The following is a 19,462-nucleotide window of genomic DNA, read 5'->3' as shown; positions in this document are numbered from 1 at the left end:
GGTAAACTCCAGCTTGACAGAAAAGGCTGAGACAGCAGCAGGGTCTATTGCCTGGAGGACCAGTGATATAGGAGTTAAAAAGGAATTATTTAGGCAGATAGTGAAGGTAAGGAAGTCCTTGGTAAGGTTTTCCTTTTGATGAAAAGCAGCCCCCAAAATCATTTTGTTTTCTAACAAAGAACAGCCTGTAAAATCCAGCTGCAGACGTAGACAAGGAAGCTAGAAGCTTGGACAGGCAAAGGCTGACAGTTGTGCCAACAGGAAAATGCTACCTGGGAATAGGCATGTTCAAAATGGCAGCTGTACTTGCCATTCTCTTCTCTTTGCCAGCCATGTGTACAGTAAGGAGCAGACAAGATGGTGCTAGCAGAGTAGAAAGCCCATTTGCATAATAAGATTGGGGGAAAAACCAGCCTTCGCCCACACACCATGTAAATGTCACACCTGATCTAACCAATCTGTGGGCCCTACATAAATCAGATGCCACCTCCTCAAGCCGGTCTATAAAGTCTGGCGCAGTCCACCGAGGGCTGGCTTTTCCCTTTCGGACACCTCTATCTTGAAAGAGAGCTATTCTCCTTTCTCCTTCCTTCTGCCTGTTAAGCTTTCTACTCCTTAACCCACTGCATGTGTCCATCTGTTTAATCTTCTTGGCGCGAGATGATGAACCTCAGGTTTTTACCCAAAACAATTATGCTGCTTCACCAGGAGAAAAGAACAGAGTTTCAGAGCCTACATAAAGGAATCTTGGAGGCAGCATAACACCTGTGGATCTGAGGGAAGGCAGGTGCACCACCAGCCACATCTGGAGGGGGTCTAAGACACTAGGCAGAGAAATGGCTGCTTCCTGGGTGGGATCTGGGCCCCCGGGAAGACCTTGAGTTTGAGGAAGAACCTCAGCCCCTGCAGAGGCTACCCTGGCATCTCCCCAAGCCTCTCCATCTGGCTGGGTTCTGACCACTCAGTCCTATCTTCGCAGGAAAAGAGACAGTCCTCCTGCTTCGTGAAAACCCCTCATAAATTAGTTATTTGGAGAACCTCGTACCAGCAGGTGGGATTTACTTGCTATTTCAAAAGCCTTTAAGGAAATGTCCTGGGAGTGGCTTGGCTCAGGACAACCATGGAGGCTCCTCCGCCCCAACCCACCCACTCACCCACCCTGCCCAACTTCCAGCTCTTTGAGACTCTGAGCAGCCTTGGGAGAACACACAGTGTTTAAATGACTGCCCACTGCCCTCATAAGCCTGCTGCCTGCCCGGCCTGTCCCCTTGGGGAGGGAAGGAGGATGTCACGCTACACTCCTGGCACTGGCCTCACCTCAGCCAGCATCTCCCCGGAGAGGTCGCCGGGCAGGGGCAGACGGCATTTTCAAGCAGTCACATGCCGCACCCAGCGGGGCTCTCCCCCCACCAAGCATTCCTTAGGGAGGAAAAGCTGTATCCCAGTCATCCACTTGGTTCCTCTTGGGGTGCTTGTGCTGGTGGCAGCATGCATGAGACTCCAGGAATCCCAAGTATGCAAGATCCCGGGAGGGCTTATGGCCTGCAGCCGAAGCCAAAGCCAGAAGACCATGCATGGTTCCCCTTCAACAGCCCAGGACATTTCTCCCCTCAGGCCCACAGCCCCCACCGTGTGCTTCCTGACTACCCTCTCTCTGGGAGAAGCTCCTATATCAGAGGCCCACGGAGCAGGGTCTTCTGCACCCAGGGAGCAGCCAGCAGAAGCCAGCCCACCATCCTAACCCAGTAAAGTCACCCACCCCGATTCACCAGGGGTTGGGGGCACTGAGGGCCAGGACCGTTTTCACACTACTCCTCACTTGCAGTCTCCAGTATTGTCCATTTTGACCCAAATATCATCTTCCTCCATCTCTGCCTGTTGTGATAAACATCATCCGGTGCTCCTAGGAGCACAGTCTTGGCCTCTTCCAAGATGAAGCAGCAGAGATAAAAACCACACCTTCCTTAATCAATGAATCCGAGATCCCCTGTCTGGAGATAGAGGGGAAGTGCACACTTGTGAGAGGACCAGGCAGGTGATGAGCCCCTGGCTTTGTTTCCCAGGCCCTTGTGGGTGTCTCACCAACAGAGCTTCCTGGGACGCTGGGACAGAGAGACTGTAGGAAGCCCCCATGAGCACTGGGGGCTGGGGGCTGACTGTGAACCCACACCCCTCCCCCTGAGAACCCCTAGCACAGGCTGGGACATGTAAACAGGACTCCCCAGAAGGCCGAGCAGTGACAAGAGAGGTCATAATCCCAGATTATCTAGACCACAGGGTGTGACCTCTGCAGTTTATCTCGTCACCATGGGCAGCGTTTCCCAGATTCCCAGATGGTAAACATTATCTCCTGGGGTGGAGGAGGTGGTAGATTTATTGGGCAGGGGAAGTTGACATTTTCAACAATTACTCTAGGTGGTTCTGATCTTCCTGAAGTTTAGGAAACGCTGCAGGAGCTCCCTCCACTTGACAGGCCCACACCTGAGCTCTGCATGTGCTCTCAGGAAAGATCCTGGCTGATTGGCTGAACTGCCGGGTCTCTCTCCCATGACCTAAGGCCAGTTCTGAGGTCTAATTCCTAGTTCCTGTCTCCGGACCCCCTCCTTTCCCAAGACCTACCCTGGAATGATGGCCCCTTCGGGAAAGACCCACCGCCCACATTGCCTCAGTGCTCAACACGGCACCCATATCAGAAAACCAGTGGCCACATTCACACGACTGGGGCAGGTGGCAGGCACCATCACTCTTCCTATCCCCACGTGAAACTCTCAGGTAGAGACTGGGGGATATTGCCTGCCCCTCAGCTTTCATCCTCTGGTGGCATGGCTGGGTCATCCCATCTGAATTTGCAGACCTCGTCACTATTTTATCTAGAGTGGGGCCATCAGACCTTCCAAAGCCATAGGAGGAAAATCTGGAGCAAGATTTGCAAGATTCTGTGTGCTGATGATAATGTCTGGTATTCCAAACCAAGTAATGCACATGAAGAGATACTCAATATCATTGGCCCTTAGGGAAATACAATTCAATGAAAAACTACTTCATATCAAGTAGGACAGCTATGCTTTTTTTAAAATAGAAAACAAGTGTTGGTGAGAAAATGGGAAAATTAGACCCCTCACACATTGCTGGTAGAAATGTAAAATGGTGGAAAACAGGGTGGTGGTTCTTCCAAAACTTAAAGTTAACATAGGATCTAGCAATTCCGCTGCTAGGTATATACCCTAAAGAATTGAAAACAGGTACTCCAACAAATACTTGCGCATGCATGTTCATAGCAGCATCATTCATAACAGTCAAAAGGTAGACATAACCCAGATGTCCACCCATGGATGAAGGGATAAACAAAATGTGGTATATTCATACAATGGAGTATTACTTGGCCATAAAAATGAAGTATTGATGTCTGTTACAACATGGATAAACCTTGAAAACACACTAAGTGAAAGAGGCCAGACACAAAAGGTCACATATTATATGATTCCACTTATATGAAATATCCAGAATAGGTAAACCCATACAGACAGAAAGCAGACTGGTGTTTTCCAGGAGCTGGGGCACAGAGGAGGAGAAGGAGGGGCTGCTTAATGTATGTGGGGTTTTATTTTAGGGTGATGAAAATGACTTGGAATTAGATAGAGGTAGTGGTTTGTATAACACTGTGAATGTATTAAAGGCCACTGAATTGTTCACTTTAAAATGGTTAATTGTAGGCTGGGCACAAGGACTCACCCACTGAATACGGCAAAGGACTGATGGAAATGAAATAGACTTCCATAACCTACAATCCCAACACTTTTGGAGGCCAAGGCGGGAGGACTGCTTGAACCTGGGGAGTTGGAGACCAGCCTCGGTAATATAGTAAAATCCCATCTCTATGAAAAATTTTAAAAATTAGCTGGGTGTGGTGGCACTCGCCTATAATCCCAGCTACTCAGGAGGCTGAAGTAGGAAGATGGCTTGAGCCCGGAGTTAGAGGCTGCAGTGAGCTGTGATTGCACCACTGTATTCCAGCCTGGGCAACAAAGTGAGACCCAGTCTCAAAATACACACACACACACATACATACATACATACACTGTTCATTGTATTATACAAATTTTACCTCAATAAAAAAGCTAACAAACCGAAGAAAAACAAGTCACAGTCCACCGAGGGGGGCTTTCGGAAGCTGTCATCCTCTGCCAGCACCGTGATAGGAAAAGAACGCATCTTGCTGGGGGTAACTGATTTGGCCTAGCTCTGCTGCATGTGATTTCGGCCCTGCAGTAAACATCCTCACACTTTCAGAATTTTCAAAGGCGGGAGGTTTGCAGACTTCAGCTTCAGTCTCAGGTTTGCTGAACACTGCGATGGAACCAGAGGAGATTCCATAACCAGAAGATCAAACTTATTCCTGAGCCTGGCAAATCCCTTGCTTAAGTTTATTAGCATAGCATATAAATGTAAAATACCCAGTTACAAAACCCAACGCTGAGCCATTTAAAAGGTTCTTGATTAATATGAGGACTCATGAATGCTTAAAAGTAATTCTACCTGGAAGTTTGAGCTCGAGCATTTTAAACAACGGCAGAAGGAAGTTTTGTTCTAATTTTTAAATGTGAATAATTAACCTCTCAGGAGGAAAAATAGCAGAATTTTAAGAGCAGTTCAAGCCAATAAATGTCCAATTTAAAAACAGATTAGTACTGCTGGTACCAACTGCCACCCTGACTGAGCTCAGTGGCGATTCACATGAAATCAGTCATTACTTCAGTCAAACTGTTGGAGCATGCAGGCCCCTTTGCTCTGTACCTCAGTCAAACTGTTGGAGCATGCAGGCCCCTTTGCTCTGCTTTCAGACACTTAAATACAGGAATAAACCAAGTTAGGGTGAGATTATGGCTTGTGTAAAAGGCATTAAAAAATTCACATTTTTGCTACACTAAGTTTTGTTACCAAAAAAGCTGTTACTACAGATTTCATATTCTAAAAATCAGTTTCTTCCAGTTAGAAATACTATTAGTCAGCCGGGCGCAGTGGCTTATGCCTGTAATCTCAGCACTTTGGGAGGCTGAGGCAGGTGGATCACGAGGTCAGGAGATCGAGACCAACCTGGTTAACATGGTGAAACCCTGTCTCTACTAAAAATACAAAAAATTAGCTGGGCGTGGTGGTGGGCACCTGTAGTCCCAGCTACTTGGGAGGCTGAGGCAGGGGAATTGCTTGAACCCGGGAGGTGGAGCTTGCAGTGAGCCAAGATCGTGCCACTGCACTCCAGCCTGGGCAACAGAGCAAGACAGAAAGAAAAAGAAAGAAAAGAAAGAAAAAAAAGAGAGAAAGAGAAAGAAAGAAAGAAAGAAAGAAAAAGAAAGAAAGAAAGAAAGAAAGAAAGAAAGAAAGAAAGAAAGAAAGAAAGAAAGAAAGAAAGAAAGAAAGAAAGAAAGAAAGAAAGAAAGAATAGAAAGAAAGAAAGGGAGAGAGAAAGCAAGCAAGAAAGGAAGGAAGGAAGGAAGGAAGGAAGGAAGGAAGGAAGGAAGGAAGGAAGGAAGGAAGGAAGGAGGGCTATTAGTCATTATTTCTTAAGGTTTAGATCTGGCATTAAATATATATTAACACACCCAACTTATACAATAGGCTTTGGCTAGCAGTATCCTTATAAGAATAAAAAAGCAATGGTTCAGACAGTTTTGTTCTAGTATGTCATCATACAGAAAGGCAAATCCTTCCTGAGCCTCTTGAGGAGAATCTAGTTGCCAAAGTGTCCCAAGAAATTTCCTGTCAAGAAATTTCACTATAAAAAGACTCCAGGATATCAACATGCTTGTGACTGCCCCAGCATAAAGCCTCCCTAATCATCTTCTTTCAAAAGGAAAGAAAAGGGAGTAAGAAGAGGAGAAAAGAGGAGGGGAGAGAAAGAGAAAAGGGAAGAAGAGAAGAAATAACAAAGAAATGAAGGGAGTAATCTTGTTTCTCTGTTTCAGAAGTAGCTAACCCTGGAGAGAGAACAGACCAAGCTAAACATTAACCACTGCTGCTGGTAGGCCTCTGACAGCACAGGGTAGGGAGCCAGTCTTCCAGAAACCAGCTAGCTGGGTTCAAAACCAAGCCCATCACGTAGAAGCTATGTGACCTTGAAGAAGTTAATTAGACTCTCTGAACCTTTGTTTCTTTATCCACCGATAAAAATAATCTCACCTCCCTCCCAGGGTTGTAGGTCCAAGTGTATAATGTACAAATGAATAAATTAAGACAGTCTCACTCCTGTTATCATTCCCTTTTCATTGAAAAGACATTGAGTGCAAATGAATAGATGCTATCCAAAGAGGGCACGTTCAGTTCCTGGACCCTGGGCACTTTGCCCCTTTCCATGGTCTGAAGCACTAATGGCTGGAATCTAACCTGGAAGGCTGGTTACCCCTGTTGATGCTGTAGCAGGAAAGTCAGAATCTAGCCAATGCTATTGTATTTTTTATTAAAAAAACAAATTAAATAAAATAGTGATCCATTACATATAAAACTGAGCTGCAGTCCATAGTTTACAGTGGGGAAGGCTCAGAAGATAGAGGCAAGAATGTAGCTGCAGCATTTTCTTTTTCTTCATATCTAGGAGGCAATTCAGATGGAAGATGAGGAGTATGTGAAACCTCAGAAGATGAATTCGTCCTGGAAATGGTATATATAGATTCACAGTCTCTCTCAGAGGCTACACCCTCTGAAGCTGGGGTCCTGCTAAAGAGAAGGAGAGAGAACATGAAGGGGAGGGAATGAAAACAGTGACACCCCTTTAGTACTAGGTTCTTTTCAAACGTTTCATTACATGCACTTAGGAGTATTTGCAAGAAACTGAGGAGTAATTTCTCCCACACTCTGCTTTTCATAGATTTGTTTTGATTTCTTACCTCTTCCTTTTCCTAGAGCTGAGTGTAACATTAAGACAGTTTCACTCCTGCTGTCATTCCCCTTGTCATTGAAAAGACATTTAATACAAATTTGCAGATACCATCCAAGGAGACCATAGGCAGACACACACACACATACACATACACACACACACACACACACACAGAGTTCTCTGCTATTCTGTCTTCTGGGACAGCTAACATAAGGCAGACAAACTTATGCATATGGAAAATTAAAACATTAAGCCACAAACCTGAAGGACGGCAGGAAGGCATACTGGCTAATGGAGTGGGCTCTAACAAAAGTCGACCTGCACTGGAATCTACTCTGCTGCTTCCCAGTTACGTGATCTTGGGCAAGTGAATTAACATTGCTAAACCTCAGTTTCCTTATCTGTGAAATGAGGATGATAACGTTCCTTTCTCCTAGAGTGGATATGAGAATTACATAAACTAATGCAAGAAAAGCCAGACCCTGGGACACAGAAATCATAGTAGCAGCAGTAGTAGTTTAAGTTACTAGACATTGATTTTAGGGTTTGGGGAAGTTTATCATTAGAAGAAGAAAAAACAAACAAACATTCACGATGAGAATTCTACAGAGGTCCAGCCCTAGCTTGCCTTTCCTCCATGCAGGGCCGCTCCCACATGCACCTCCCTGGATCCCCCCAACCACGACCCCATATGAAGCTCTAAAGCCAATTCTGTCCTTGTCAGCCACCTCTTTCTCTCTCCCATCAGATAACCTGTCCCCCTACTTCTGTGGAAAAAGAATCTCTACACAACTTCACTCCCTCCAGGCCCCAGAGGAAAAGCACCCTGGCCGCTGCTCCAGGGCCCACTGTCTGCTCCGTCAGGGCAGGGTGGAGAGGGAGTTCCTCAAACACGAATGACAAGGTAAGGTGGTGCTGTCCCCAGCAGTGAGCACCAGTCTCTCTGTCCCTGCTGCTCACTGCGTGCAAAAATGCACATATCTCATTGTTTTACCTGCTTCAGCCAGTGACAACTTGAAGCAATTCTTCCTTCCTGCACCCTAGTTTCCCATTCTAAAAGGTACCACCAGAGCCTTCTCCAGCCCTGCTCGCTGAGCACACCATTTCTGGGATCTGCACAATCCACTCCCGGGGGTTTCCCACTAGTCCCTGACTCTTCACCCTCCTGGTTCTCCAACAACCTCTGCAGCTCCATCTCCACCACCTCCTCTCTCTCCCAAAACCCAGCTCCTCCCAATTTGCCTCCAAGGCCCTCATCTCACTGTGCCTCCACCATCAGCCGCCCACCACCAAAACCAAGCTCATCACCCACGTCCTCTCAGTTGGGGACCTCTGAGCTTCCCTGTCACTCACCCTGGAACTCATCATCTCCGCCTCCTCCTCAGTGTCATTCTCCATCTGGATCCCCTACCCCAGGCTCCTGGCACCTCTGGCCCGTCCCACTAGAGCCCGCCTCGCAGCCTTCTGTGTAGGGTGAGTGTTGACCTGATGTTCTCTGTGGCCCAGGGAAGGAGCGAATATTGAAGGAGAGGTCCAGCTGTGTTGGGTCAGGGCTTAGGCTGATTTTAGCCAGTCACCCAAGCACAGCCATCAGAGTACTAAAGCCCTTCTGTAACTGTTGGGAATCCCCTGGAACCCTCACACCTCTCCATGATCGAAAGCAGTGAAGCCTAGCATAGCAGGGGCCTCCTGGCCCAGTCCTGGCGCTCAGTCTGATTAGTGGGTCGTCAAATATTCTTTTTTTTTTTTTTTTTCTGAGACAGAGTCTCACTCTGTTGCCCAGGCTGGAATGCAGTGGCGCGATCTCGGCTCGGGGCACAAGAATAGGGTCTGGAAGCAGGGAACCTACGGCTGTTTCACGCTGACTTCCTAGAACTAAATTGAAAGGAAAACCCTAACTTTCCACCCGTAAGTAACGAAAGGACCAAAGACTACTCCCTTTGCAAACACCCACCTTTTGGCAGATGGGAAATTGAAAGTTTGCATAGGAGTGCAACTTTGTAACCTCACTTCAGCCTCTGATTGGCTGCTTTCTTCAACCAATCAGACTGATTGTGGGCCACTACTTCATTTACATGAGGTGAACACCAAGTTGCCAATGGGAAACCTCTAGGGGGGATTTGGATCCAAGAAGATTCTGGAACTGGGCCCTTGAGCAGCTGTTCAGGCTTGCTCCCACCCTGTGGAGTGTACTTCCATTTTCAATAGATTTTTGCTTTTGTTGCTTCTTTCCTTGCTTTGTTTGTGCATTTTGTCCAGTTCTTTGTTCAAAACACCAATAACCTGGACACCCTCCAGCGGTAACAGGCTCACTGCAACCTCTGCCTCTTGGCGTTCAACCGATCCTCATGCCTCAGCCTCCTGAGTAGCTAAGATTACAGATGCCCGCCACGATCCCCAGCTCATTCTTCTATTTTTAGTAGAGTCGAGGTTTTGCCATGTTGGTCAGGCTGGTCTCAAACTCCCAAGCTCAAGTGATCCACTCACCTCGGCCTCCCAAAGTGCTGGGATTACAGGTGTAAACCACCACACCCGGCAAGGGTTGTTAAACATTCTAAGTATCACCCCTGTTAGGAGCACATAAAGATGCCTGGATAGGCTTCATATTCACCCAGCATGATCACTTTATCATTTTTAACTTATGTGCTGCCCAAAGTTTCCTGAAAGGTACTGTTAATATCAAGACACAAATTCTGACATAACATCAGCAAAAAAAATACTCAAATGCCTCCTGGTGAACCACAGCCTTAATACTAGTGTGGCCTGAATTCAGGCCTCTCTCAAAGTTCAAATTGAAATTCTTACCCATAGTTGAAAATACTGTAATATGAAGGGGGGCTTTCATTCGGAAGCAGACTGTTAGTCCCAGGACTCTCAGTGACCGCAGAAGCTGAAGATTCAGGAAAGTAAGGTGGTGGAGGTGGTGGAAATATTATTACCGAGTCACCTAAGGAAACACAATATTTAGTTGAAGACAGGTGGGTAATAAATGGAAGCAAATTAGCAAAAGCAAAATTAAGTAGGCCCATCTATATAAAAGGTCAATACACCTGCTGCTAACTCCAGAATTTAACAGTGAGCCCATTAAATGTATAAAGATAGAAAAGTAGACTAGGTTACCAGGGGCCGGGAGGGGTTGGGGAGTGGGGAAGGGAGTGGGAATTGCTGTTTGGCGAGTACAGAGTTTCTGTTTGGGATAATGGAAGAGTTCCGGAAATTGATGATGATGATGGTTGAACAACATTGTGACTGTATTCAACGCCACTAAACCATTTAAAAATGTGAAGTGGCTCACACCTATAATCCCAGCACTTTGGGAAGCTGAGGAGGAAGGATCGCTTGAGCCCAGGAGTTGGAGACCAGCCTGGTCAACGCAGCGATATCTCATTTCAAAAAAATTAAAAGAAAAAAATTAGACAGATGTGGGAGTAAACGCCTGTAGTCCCAGCTACTGGGAAGGCTGAGCTAGGAGGACTGCTTGAGCCCAGGAGTTCTAGGCTGCAGTGAACTATGTTTGTACCACTGCATTCCAGCCTGGGTGACAGACCAAGACCATGTCTTTTAAAAAAGGAAAAAAAAAGCCAGGCATGGTGGCCCACACCTGTAATCCCAGCACTCTGGGAGGTGGAGGCGTGGTGGCAGGCGCCTGTAATCCCAGCTACTCGGGAGGCTGAGGCAGGAGAGGCTTGAACCCGGGAGGCAGAGGTTGTGGAGAGCCAGGATCACATCACTGCACTCCAGCCTGGGCAACAGAGTGAGATTCTGTCTCAAAACAAAAAACAAAACAAAACAAAAAGCAGTTTAAATTGTTTATGCGCTATATATACATATATATTTTTTTTTACTACAAATTTTTTAAAAGTAGGCCTACATTTCAGAATCCAGAGTGCTGACCATTATGGTATGAAAGTGGGTCTATATTTCGTAGCAAGTCTAAGCCCAAGCCTCTCTGTGAATTGTTTGCTAACGAGCTCCCTTCCCTCCTCTGGGGTGTTTACTGCTGATAAAGCTTTTCTCTTTTCCAGCCTACAACTTAATTCACAAGTTAGCTGTTAGCTAAAGTGCCTTGTTGCTCAAATGTAGTTTCAGCCCCTGAGCAAATGACAATAAGCCATACTACAGTCCCTAACTGTTATTTACCAAAATTTCACCCAACTATACAGATGAAGGTCGAACCCAAACAAGTTTGGTTTTTGCATTTCTGTGGCTACTGTTCATTCCAGAATACATCCTCATGTTTTGAGGAGAAACTAGGGACCAGATGCAAGCTCTAATTTGTATTCCGATTCCAATATAAAATGCACCACACCACTGGCCCAGAACAGTGTGCAGCTGTGGCAGCACCACTGCTGGGGGCCTGGCGAAAGCCTCTAAGAAGCTGGCAATAGCAATAACAGTTCAGAAAAAAGGAAGAAGATGTGGCTTTACTTCCCTGTAGGCAGGAGAGTGGTTCGCACTCCTAGCACGTCTGACACTTGCTTAGGGTGGCATAGGATTCTTTAAAATGATGGGGTTTCCAACCTGAACAAGCTAGGTGACCTCCTTGACCTCAGCCGCCACAGCTGCAGGCTGGGTGGTACCTGCATCACAGGACAGGTAGAAGGAAGGACTAGATGGGCCGATTTGCATCTGGCAGTGAACACAGTGAGGAGTACAGAGCCAACTCTCTCAGCTCAACACCAGCCAAGGGCACTGATTTGCATGATGAAGAAACACCACAGAGGCAATTGGCCACTGGCTCCACTCTCTATCCTTCATGAGCCACAGCAGCCTCAATCATTTCCCAGAGGGAATTTAGCCCTTCAGAAAATGCATTAATTCTATCTCCCCTTCCTTCTGCAAGGAGAAGGCAATGAGAGTTTAAAATACGTTTTGCTAATCTAAAGGTGAGAAAGCATAATAGTTGTCCTGGGATTCTCATTTACTTTTTTAGAAGGTCTTGGTAGGTTAAGAGGAATCGGGGTTATGTTCACTTCCATTACACACTGTAGAATAAAGAACCTGTGAAGTAAGCCTTGAGGGCAGGCCAGTCACCTCTCAAAAACACACAAGGAAATGCTCCAGTAACCTGTTACCTCCAAGGCTCTCCAGCCCTTTGTCCCAGCAGCTCGGCCTGCCCACACCCTGCAACCTGCTCTCCCTGGAAAGAGGCCGCTCCTCTGCGAGTTCCCTTTCATGCATCTTTCAGAACTTGACGTCCTCTGTGAGCGGACAACAGACACACCCCTCCAGGGAGCGCTGTCTCATACACCTGCTGTGTATCCAGGATAGCACTGAGTGTCCCCACAACAAGGAGAGAGAGCATGCTTCTTGGATTCAACAAATGTAAACCCTATCCCACAATATCAAAGGAGAGGAGTTAGGATGCAAGATTTTCATACGTTTGATGGGGGTTTAAAGGGTTAAGTTGAAAAGATTTTAAACCATGAGGTGCCAACTTCAGGACAAGGACACCAGGAGCAGCACCGCGGCTCTGTCCCCTGCCTCCACTCTGATTCTAGCCACCAGGTGGAAGGCTGGACCCAAAAACTCCCCTTGAACTGTTCCCAACTAAATGGAAGCATAGCAGTGTTGGATGAACATACTTATTTGTACCCCATGGTGTTCCTCAAAAGCACTGAGAACATCTGTCAAATTAAAGGGAGCCCCTTTTTCATGTAATAACTTCCAAGAATGGAATCACACCCACGTGCCCTGGGCAGGGTGCCATGCAAAGGCTATTCTGTGGGTGTGCCCACACACTTGGGTTGGAACCTTGCTCTACCACTTGCTAGGGTGTGACCTTAGGCAAGTCACTTGATACCTACATGCCTCATTTTCTTCCTGTGTAACATGGAGGTACTAACAGTATCTGCCTCCTCGGGTTGCTGTAGGTGTGAATGAATTTCACACAGGGGGACCTTTCAGAGCACATGATAAAGCACTTAAATGGGTGTTTGGCACAAAAACAGACCCTATATAAGTGTTAGCTATTGTGAATATATAACTAACATTTGTGTTGTCACCATAAATATATTAATGCATAAATATATTAATCAGTAAGCTGGGAGCATCCACCCTGGCTCTACACAAGGAATGGCTGCAGATCCATCTGCCCCTCCTCTCCAAGGCTGGTGCCATGCAAGTCCAGCAACCCAGTTCCTCCCCTCCAGGCTGCGGTCAGTGAATTCCACTGCTTCCAGTAGACAGCCCCAAACAGGACACGCATCTCACTCGTCACACTCCCTCTCTGTCCCCTCCATGCTTTCTGTTCTGCAGACCTCTTTTCCTAGCCTTTTAAATGTCATTGGTTTCACAACTTCACTCTTTCAAAAGTAGGAGACTGAAAAAAAGTGATCTGCCAGTGAGCAGCGATGGGGTTTTTCCTTGGTTGTGTGAAGCTGAGGCCAGTGCTACTGCCATCATTCTGAGGGGGCAGGCTCCGGGAAATGGCACTGTATCTCTTCTGTAGAACCCGGGGACCCAAAAGGAACTTGTAGGCATTCCATGGGAGAAAGAAGTGACAGGTGCTGTCATAGTCCATCTTGGTTCATCCTGCTGCTTCCAAGCTTTGCCTCAGCCCTGCAGCCACGGATGATGTCACAATAAAGGAACAACACAGAGACAGTGCAGAGGCCCCTCAAAACACCTGAAGACTGCTGGACTCGGACAGATCCAGAATCCTAGAATGTTAGTGCTGCAGGAATCTTAGAGAGGTACTGCTCGTTTTACAGAGATATAAACCAACGCAGGAGAGGTTAAGGACTTACAAGGACAGCCAGCTAGTGACAGCCTGGGAGGAAAACCCAAGTGTCCCACAATTAAAATGCTATGTGGTTTTGGTGTGAGAATAACAGGGGTAACACAGTCACTTAGTGAGTCCCTAAGGTGGTAGAAGGCTCCAAGGCTGTCCTCACAGTTCTTCTCACTTTCCTCTTAATTTGCTCTGTGACCTCGGTCAAGGTCAATTTAATATCCCAATGCTTTGCAAAGTAGGAAAGAGTTGCTGGGGGAAAACGATGTATGCAAGGTTCCTACAGGGCTTCCCACAGCAGCAGCATTGTGTATGTACACATGGTGGGGGTGTGCGCGTGTATGCACACACATGTGTGAGAGATGGAAGAAGTGAGAGAATCCAGACGAGAACCAAGAGCAGCTGGTGAAACCCTGCTGCAAAGCCACTGTGATAGAAGCAAGAACGCAAATGACAGCAACCCACCTACAGTGACCTGGACAGCCTCCATACTCTGGATCTGTCCCTCTTCTCTCTCAGAGGCATCCTGGCCAGCATTCAGCGGGTTTCTTTTCTTAATGTGGGCAATCACGAAGAAACACAATCCCACAAGCACAATCAAGGGCCCCATGATCTGCAGAGAAAGGAACCCACACATCCGGGGCTTTGAGTCGCCAGTGTCTGTCTCGTTTAGCGGTTCCCGTGCCCAGTCGGAGCCACATCCAGGGACCCAAATGCCCAGGACGCTGATGAGCATGCCGCTTGTCAAGAAGAGAAATCCAAAGATAAGGCACTGGGCAAACTGGCGGCTCTCTCCACAGATGAAGGCTCGGTCGGGGTCCATCTGCCGACCTCTCTGCAGCCCTGCACGGAGCTGAAGTTGCGCCCGGGAGCGGGCCAGGATCACAGCCCCAAGCCCAACCACGGCACATGCAGGCCCCGCCACCTTGAGCACCATGGGGCAGTCTGGGAGGGGCTTATATTGGCATGCCTGGAACCCAAAGATGGAGAGCAGGACTCCCACACACAACAAGACGGCGCCAAAGACAAAGAAGCAGAAGATGAGCTTGCTGACGTGTCTGTCCTGCTGGTCCCCATCTGGCTCAGCAGCAGCTGCAGGAGACATGTCCAGGAGAGCCCCTTCCTGGAGGCAGTGTGGGATGTGTTTTCTTCCCTCTAAGATTTCAGCAGCTCTGCAAACACAACCAAACACCAAATTAACGTGGGCACAGGTGTTCCGGAACCACCCTGGTTTTTTGCTGGCCATTTCTGAAATCACACCAGCTTGAGGCCTTGGGGGTAGAACTTTATGCAACTGATAAGCTGTAGAACAATGACTTGGTTTATGAGTCAGAAAAACTAGTATTCAGAAACTCCTAAATATGTAATTTTATGAGATATTCAAAACAGAGGAAATTCAATTACTACACATCTAAGGGTATCTTTTTTAAAAAATGAAAGAACAAAAGTAACTGGGTGTGGTGTTTCGTTTTCTGAGTCTTACAAACTCATTTCCCTGGGGAAAAAAAACACTGGTGAATGAGGGAAGAACCACAGGGATTCTTTCTGATTGCAAATGCCCCACTTTTCATCACAGCTGCTCTCAGCACTTTCAAGTCAGTTAGTTCAGTAACTAACTTTCCATTTCCTGTTTTAGACTACCGCAGCTTTCCATTTCATGTTTTCTTCTAAGGCTACATCTACAAAAGACCCAATTTCAGCAGTTTCAATAGAATAAGAAGGCTGTTCAGGAACACAGTGGGTTTGGTGGACTTTTAAGTTGATTCTATCAAAATGTGGTTCTTGAGGCCAGGCGCAGTGGCTTGCACCTGTAATCCCAGCACTTTGGGAGGCAGAGGCAGGCAGATTGCTTGAGCTCAGGAGTTCGAGACCAGCCTAGGTGACACAGCAAAACCCCATCTCTGCTAAAAATGCAAAATTTAGTCAGGCATGGTGCCTGTGGTCCCAGCTACCTGGGAGGCTGAGGTGGGAGGATAGATTGAGCCCGGGAGCTGGAGGTTGCAGTGAGCCAAGATCACGCCACTACACTCCAGCCTGGGCAACAGAGCGAGACCTTGCCAAAAAAAAAAAAAAAAAAAAATGGTTCTTGGGTTCTCAATAAGCACAGACTGGTGACCCAGTTGCTTGGGTCTGGGATGACCCTGGAAAGTGTGGCACAGCAGGTCAAGGGGAGCTCCATTTTCAGGGCGGACAGGTACCCAAAGGCAGGTGTGGCCTCTCACTCACCCTCCTCCATGGGTGTCACCTACTTCCACAAAGAGGTTGAGACTCATTTAAAAAACAAGCAGCCAATAAAATTGCTAGTTATAAAGCACAAAATGGGTGGAGGGGGGGAACTTGACTATGAAAGAATAGCATAGGTGGAATCAAGTGGGAAAGCACCTTCCACAAAATCACCCAAGCCCTATACTTCAAGGGTATAATATACTAAATATACCAAGTAGTTGTTAAAGAGTTGTCTAGCTTACACACAGCTGACTTAATTATCTCGTTATCTTATTTTACTCCAATGAATGGGATATTTTACCAGGACCCCGTAAGTCAGGTCCGGAATTTGCAAAGACAATCCAAAATCGTGAAGACTATTTTCACCTGCCCAAGGAAAGAAAACTTTTAAAATATTTTGTGCTGCTCACACCCATGGTCACATGAAGGAACTCAAGACTGAGGCCCTAAGCCCAAGATGATCTTGACAAACCAAAATCGCATTGAAGGAAGGTCAGTTTAGGTAAAGAAAGCAAGCAGGTAATCTTACACTGGGAACAACTTTTCCAGGAAAAAGTATGATAGAATCAGAAGGAAGTTGGGAAAAAAAGGAAATAGAGGAGGGAAAAAAGCTTTCATTTCAAACTTGGGAAAACTTGATATACAGATGCAGTTAAGCTGAGACAAAGAAAGCATTGCACTAATTAATTTTTTTAATCTTCCCATTTTTTATGAAGTCAGTAACATCCTGCAGTGAATAAGAATTTCATATTGAGTATACAGTAGTCCTCACTTATCCTACAGGGAGTACATTCCAAAACTCCCAGTGGAATGAAACGATGGAGAGTCCTGAAATCTACATATACTGGTTTTGTTTGCTTGTTTGTTTGTTTTTAATTTTTTCCTGAATCATGCAATCTCTTCCGCGGTTTCAGAGACAAGGAAGAGAAGAGTGATTCTCGGCTGCAAAGTCCTATCAGGAATTCGTTTATTCCCAGTATAGTCAACTTTGCAGCAAGTCACAAGGCTTCAACTGTCTTAAGGCAAATTCCCAAACACCAGTAAACAGAAGCCCGAAACTGAATCTGTAGTTTCTTGTCCGTGGACTAGTGGACTGAGCACCTGGCTGAGGTGCTCTGATCCAAAATAGTGTGGCAGTAGTCTCAGTCTCTCTCCTTCCCCGACAGATGCACTCACAAAAGGATACAAAGACACCCACACTCACTCGCAATGAAACCTATTCCAAACACCACCCTACACTTAACCTCCCCAAAGTCAAACTCCCCTCCCCAACACTCCTATTGGTTTTCCAAAAGACATTTGCAAAATTCACAGCACCTCTCCACGTCCAAAGCTCTGGTGAGTTTGGGGAACGAAACCAGGGGCAACTGCCTTCTGCGCGAAATACGTTTGCGGCTTTTAGGGAGCCCGAGAGCAACCAACAAGCCCGAGGGGCTCGCAGGGGCGCAGGTTGGGCTCGGATACCCAGCGCCTCCGCGCTGCCGCCGCTCCCGGCGCCCAGCCTGGCCGCACAGCTCAGCGCCCGACCCGCCACCTCCGGCGCAGGCGCGCGGGTCGGGGCCTCTTACCTGAGGCTGGGTCCGGCGTCCCCGCTGACCGCGCTGCTGTGGGCACTGGCTGGGCGCGGCGTCCGCCTCCGCATGCGGCCTCGACTGCGCCGGTCCCCCAGCACCCTACCCCCTGTGCGTCCTGGTGCGGCGGGCGGGCCCTGCCGTATTTAGAGAAGGAGGCGGTGCCGCGCGGGCGCGGCGGCCCGGGAAGGGCAGGGCAGGAGCGACCGGTGGGAGCTGGCCGCCACCGGGGTCCCGGGGCGCGCCCGCGAGGGCATGGAGAGCCAGGGGCGGCTTCGGAACCCAGGGCTGGCGGGTTTGGCCGCCTCTGCGCCCGTGGCTGTGCGCGCGAGGAGTCTGGGAGAAATGGGCACCTTCCACGGCTGCCTGGCCCGCACGCCTGACGGGGGCCGGCGAGTTGAGATGCTCCCCCTGGCTGGAGGAACTGCGCGCCCCGCCCGCAGAGGCCCGCTCCCTCTCGAGGCCTGAGGCCCAGTTCCGGAGGGGCGCGAGAGAGCGGCTGCGTGGGGGTCGCGGAAGAAGTGCCTGCCCCCCGCTCTCCACCGCCTCCCTCGTGGTCGCGGCCCAGGCAGAACAGGGTACCGTGCCCCGGCCGCCGTGGCCTTGGCCACCGCGAGGTCCGGGGCGACTACACCCAGCAGCCCTGTGGCCCTGCTGCTACTCCGGAGACCTGGAGTGGGGTTACAGGGGGAAGCGCCTCGCTGCGAGCTCCCCATCGAACAGGATGTGGAGCCACCAGGTCACTGAGACGACGTGCGCTCTACAAAATGTGAGACAAGGGCACTCCACACCCAGCCATTCAGGCCTGAGGTCCTGGCTCGGATATTGAGGCCGAGACGCGGCAAGCCCCGCGCCGGACTAGCTCTGCCCTTTCCGCACCCACACGTCTGCACATAGCCCTGCTTTGCCATAGAACCCCCTTCCTGGTTCTCTACCACTAATGATCTGCCGGAATTAAACTGGTCACTTTCCCTGCCCTTGAACCGGGAGTTTCGGGATGAGTTTGCCAATCGCTGTGCTATTTGTAACCAGCCCCGTGACACGTGATACGGATCCAACTGTGCTAGTTTCCACACCAGGGGTCAGGACACTGTGGAAGGGGAGTCAAGGGTTCTCTGTCCAAGCGCAGAGGTGCCCTAAGCCGTGAGGACTTCCCAGCCCTGCCTTCTCTTCTCAGTTTCCTGTCTGCCTTGCCTGAAACCCTGTCTAGAGTTAAGGCCAATGGATGAAACTTTTCAATGTGCAAACAAGCACTTTACCTACCTGATACAACAAGTGGTTCCTGGTCATGCTCAATGAGGGTAAAGTGTGAAGCAGGCTTAGCTAATCATAGAGGTGAGAAGAGACTTAAAGAACGGGTCAGAGAGAGGTAAAGAGGGGAGGGGGGTTATCTGGGCTTTAGGGTTCACCAGGGAGTCAGAACGGACAAGTTCTGGCCATTGGAATTTGGTGGGGCACTTGCCTGGGTGGCCAAAGGTGGACTTTTTCTTAGTCAGGGTGCCCGACCTCTGAATCCCCGCCATAACTAACAGCCATGAACAATGCCAACACTCACAACCCCTTGCTCTGTCGTTCTTTGCTGCGTCTCTCAGTTCAGAAAAGGTTGGAGGCTGCAAGGGGACAGGAGACTGAGAAAAACAATCATTTGTCACTTGAGGAAACTGAGGCCCAGGCCGACAGAGGTAAAGTAGCCTCTGCAGCTGGATGACGTGCAGAGAAGGCCTGAGCCAGATGCGCTGACCATTCAGTGTTTCTCCCGCAGCACACCTGTCACTCAGAGGACACACAATGCTGTGAACCCAGAAAACGCCCTTTTATTACATGGCCTTGTGATGCCAAACACGTTTAGATTATTATAACAATACAGGCACTGTGTCCCAAGGACATTACAGTAATCTATATTTGGGGTGGAGATAGCCTTCCTGGTCCAAGTGTCAAGGTATACCACCTTCTGGAAGGGCACCAAAGCATGCCCAGCGAATGGGCAGATACCCAAGACTGAATTGTACAACAGCAGGTACTGGCTTTCTAAGAACTCAGGCCCTCATTATAGGATTT

The 19,462-nt window shown here is 48.3% G+C and overlaps 1 protein-coding gene across 4 annotated transcripts; it reads right to left on the bottom strand.

Moving 5' to 3' along the window:
* Window positions 1–4,040: 4,040 nt before the first annotated feature.
* TMEM171 (transmembrane protein 171) lies at window positions 4,041–18,108 on the bottom strand. 4 transcript variants are annotated; one of them, XM_009208604.4, is made up of 4 exons: window positions 17,402–18,108; window positions 14,073–14,779; window positions 9,680–9,821; window positions 4,041–4,347 (listed from the first exon to the last, which is right to left on the bottom strand). In XM_009208604.4, exons 1-4 carry the CDS (start codon window positions 17,473–17,475, stop codon window positions 4,332–4,334), a joined length of 939 nt encoding a protein of 312 aa, XP_009206868.2. In that variant the 5' UTR covers window positions 17,476–18,108; the 3' UTR covers window positions 4,041–4,331. The 4 variants fall into 4 exon arrangements, with proteins under 4 accessions (XP_009206868.2, XP_009206866.2, XP_003899842.2 ...); XM_009208602.3 differs by lacking the exon at window positions 4,041–4,347 and adding an exon at window positions 6,433–6,711; XM_003899793.4 differs by lacking the exon at window positions 4,041–4,347 and adding an exon at window positions 6,438–6,708.
* Window positions 18,109–19,462: the final 1,354 nt, after the last annotated feature.

The sequence above is a fragment of the Papio anubis genome, chromosome 5, assembly GCF_008728515.1.
Source record: "Papio anubis isolate 15944 chromosome 5, Panubis1.0, whole genome shotgun sequence".
NCBI lineage: Eukaryota > Metazoa > Chordata > Mammalia > Primates > Cercopithecidae > Papio > Papio anubis.
Note: the sequence above shows the minus strand (reverse complement) of the source record. Positions and strands in the feature narration are given on the sequence as shown.

Coding starts and splice junctions, on each gene's coding strand:
- TMEM171 (XM_009208602.3), bottom strand. CDS start 17,475: ATGCGGAGGCGGACGCCGCGCCCAGCCAGTGCCCACAGCAGCGCGGTC. Junction 14,780..17,401: donor GACGCCGGACCCAGCCTCAG/GTAAGAGGCCCC, acceptor TTGTGTTTGCAG/AGCTGCTGAAATCTTAGAGG. Junction 9,822..14,072: donor GGCTGTCCAGGTCACTGTAG/GTGGGTTGCTGT, acceptor GTGTTTCCTTAG/GTGACTCGGTAATAATATTT.